This window comes from Entamoeba dispar, genomic scaffold, assembly GCF_000209125.1.
Source record: "Entamoeba dispar SAW760 scf_1105229462759 genomic scaffold, whole genome shotgun sequence".
Classification (NCBI taxonomy): Eukaryota; Evosea; order Mastigamoebida; family Endamoebidae; genus Entamoeba; species Entamoeba dispar.
This window is the reverse complement of record NW_001855353.1, coordinates 1,489-3,939: the sequence shown is the minus strand read 5'-3', so window position 1 is coordinate 3,939 and position 2,451 is coordinate 1,489. Positions and strand designations below refer to the sequence as shown.

The window sequence follows — 2,451 nt, the reverse complement described above, 5'->3', positions numbered from 1 at the left end:
ACTTCTTTAAATTAAAAAGATTAAAACAAATAATTTATTTCAATTCTGATATTTATTATCATATTATTTATCTATTTGAATTTATTATTCAACCCCTTTTTTTCTTTTTGACCATTCAATTTCTCTATCCCTAACATTATAATATTATTGAGAATAATGCGTATTACAAATAAAATGTTTTTTATATTTGTTTGGTTTCTTTTTAATTTCATTTATCTCTTTCTTTTATTGTTAATTATCATATAATATTTGAAATTAAGTTATGACTTTTCTCTTGTTTATCTTTTATTTAATAAGTAAATAAATAATGGAATGTTAATGTTAGAATTGAATAAAATAAATTGAAAATAGAAATGAAACTAAGACTAAGGAGTATAAATAGAATATGCGAAAGCATCTATGAATTTAAGAAAAAGAAAATGAGAATTCTAAAATAATTGCTATAATATGGAATTTGTTATTTTCAATAAAATAGAAATATTAAAAAAAAAAAAAGAAAAAGAAAAATAGAATAAAAATAGAAACAAGATCGATGATTATGATGATATAAATATAGAAATAGAGTAACAAAAAAATAAATCGAAGAATTTTTTGTTTTAAAAAGAAAATAGAATTGTTGTGAATTTCTATCATAAATCTATAAATTAAATCTTAAAAATTGTACCTTTATTAATATCACTTAATAATGAATTTGAAGAATTGAATTAGATGATTAGTACTATAGAAGAGGGAAGACTATTTCTTGACAGCATATATGCACTAGAAGATAGGGAAAGTTATTCATGAATATCAAATTAAATCTGTACTTTCTATTATTGATATGAGTCAGATTTACCCAATACTATTAAAAAAATTGATTGTTTTAGAGGGGGTTTCAAGTGAAAATATCAATTTTTATTTTACTGAATGTTTTAGATTTGTAGATAATGTGACAAAACCCGTATTAGTTCATTATGAAATTGGAATATTTCGTTCTGCTAGTGTTGTTATTGGTTATTTATTTTATAAAGGAAAGACTTTAAAAGATGAACATGAATATATTCAACAAAAAAGAAAAATTGTGAATTCCAATAATGATCTTATGTGTCAGTTATATAAATATTCTAAAGAATTCTATTCCGTAATGAAGAAATATACTTTTTCTGCATAATAAGACGAAGAAAAATACCATTGAAAAATTTAGTGAAGAAGATTAAAAGAAAAAAGAGAAGTTTTTGTGAATCGTTTGTTGAATGCAAATTTCTGTGGAGATGATTATTTTAAAATAAGTATTAATGAATTAAGTTTCTAGATTGATTTATCCAGTTCACTTTGCTAAGGTGAGATTACGTCTCATCTTTCACTCTCTTCTGAGTCTTTTTCATGAGGTATAATTTCTGTGGGGATGATTATTCTAAAAAATAATAAAATTTTTAAAAATAAACAAATGATGTCTGGAAAGTTATTTTAATTTAAAAAATAATAATCCTAATAATAAAAAAAAAGAACTAATAAAAACATGATGAATAGCTTTGAATACTTTGGTAAGAATGAATGGGAAAGATATTATCAATCTTTTGGAATGACAGACGAAAATCAAATTAAAGGTATGTCAAGTAATGCTGATATAACTTCAAAAGTACTACTCAAGTTTGTGAAAGAAGGACCTTATAGAGAAGGTACCTCTGATGAACTAAAGAGAGAGCTTAAAACCATTGTAGGTCGAATGTTTATTTTAGATGAAGAATGGGAGTATTGGATTAATGTATTATATGAGTGTCTTGTTATGGACCCCGCTGTTCCAACATATTTTAATGTTTGTTAATAAAGAATAAAGAAAGGAAAAAGAGAGTAATAAAGTAGGTAAATTTTCGTAAATATTTTATATATCTTATTAAACATCAAGAAGAAAAAATGAATATAGGAATGGAAATATTTCTAAAAAATAATGGAAATGAAAAGGAAGTATGGAGGGTTATTGAAAAATACTTTAAGATAACTTATTTTATCAATATTCATAGTCGTAGATGTAATATTTATATTCAAAATAATAGTTATAATAGAATTTGTGAAATGATTCACAATTATTGGGAAGAAGAAACAGATCCATATTTTGAAATTTTTAAAAATATGAAATTCTCAAGAACATTAGAACAAACTGAAGAGTATGGAAATATTAGTATATTATATAATATAATTATAAAAAATAAAAAGTGTTACGAGTGTTCTTACAATGAAATATTAATTAATTGTTTTGAAGAATATATAAATACTAATGGATATTTGTTGTTTACAGAAAACAATAAAATAAGCTATTTTAGTATTTACTTATTTTATTTACAAACGAAAAAAATAAAAATGGATGAAGGTAAATTAATTAAAGTAATTAAAGGAGAATTAAAGTCTAAACTATTAGATTATAACACAAATGGAATTAAGGCATTTAGAAAAATATATTTGAAAAAGAGATTA

At 22.3% G+C, this 2,451-nt stretch overlaps 2 protein-coding genes across 2 annotated transcripts in view, besides 5 other annotated features; both read left to right on the top strand.

The window, feature by feature from the left end:
- EDI_187720 (uncharacterized protein) overlaps window positions 1-10 on the top strand; it is a gene marked incomplete at both ends in the record, with an annotated part of 1,896 nt that extends 1,886 nt beyond the window's left edge. Inside the window, one exon of the mRNA XM_001733447.1 lies at window positions 1-10. This exon is cut by the window's left edge and continues 1,886 nt beyond it. Coding sequence (XP_001733499.1) covers window positions 1-10 — 10 coding nt within the window.
- Window positions 6-89: a sequence feature (AT_rich).
- A 379-nt stretch (window positions 90-468) lies between these two features.
- Window positions 469-527: a microsatellite.
- Window positions 528-1,394: 867 nt separating this feature from the next.
- Window positions 1,395-1,423: a sequence feature (AT_rich).
- An 18-nt stretch (window positions 1,424-1,441) lies between these two features.
- Window positions 1,442-1,484: a sequence feature (AT_rich).
- Window positions 1,485-1,498: 14 nt separating this feature from the next.
- EDI_187610 (uncharacterized protein) overlaps window positions 1,499-2,451 on the top strand; it is a gene marked incomplete at both ends in the record, with an annotated part of 2,297 nt that continues 1,344 nt past the window's right edge. Inside the window, 2 exons of the mRNA XM_001733446.1 lie at window positions 1,499-1,795; window positions 1,843-2,451. The exon at window positions 1,843-2,451 is cut by the window's right edge and continues 1,344 nt beyond it. Of these exons, the coding sequence (XP_001733498.1) occupies window positions 1,499-1,795; window positions 1,843-2,451 (906 nt within the window). The remainder of the gene's footprint in view (window positions 1,796-1,842) is intronic.
- Window positions 2,151-2,192: a sequence feature (AT_rich).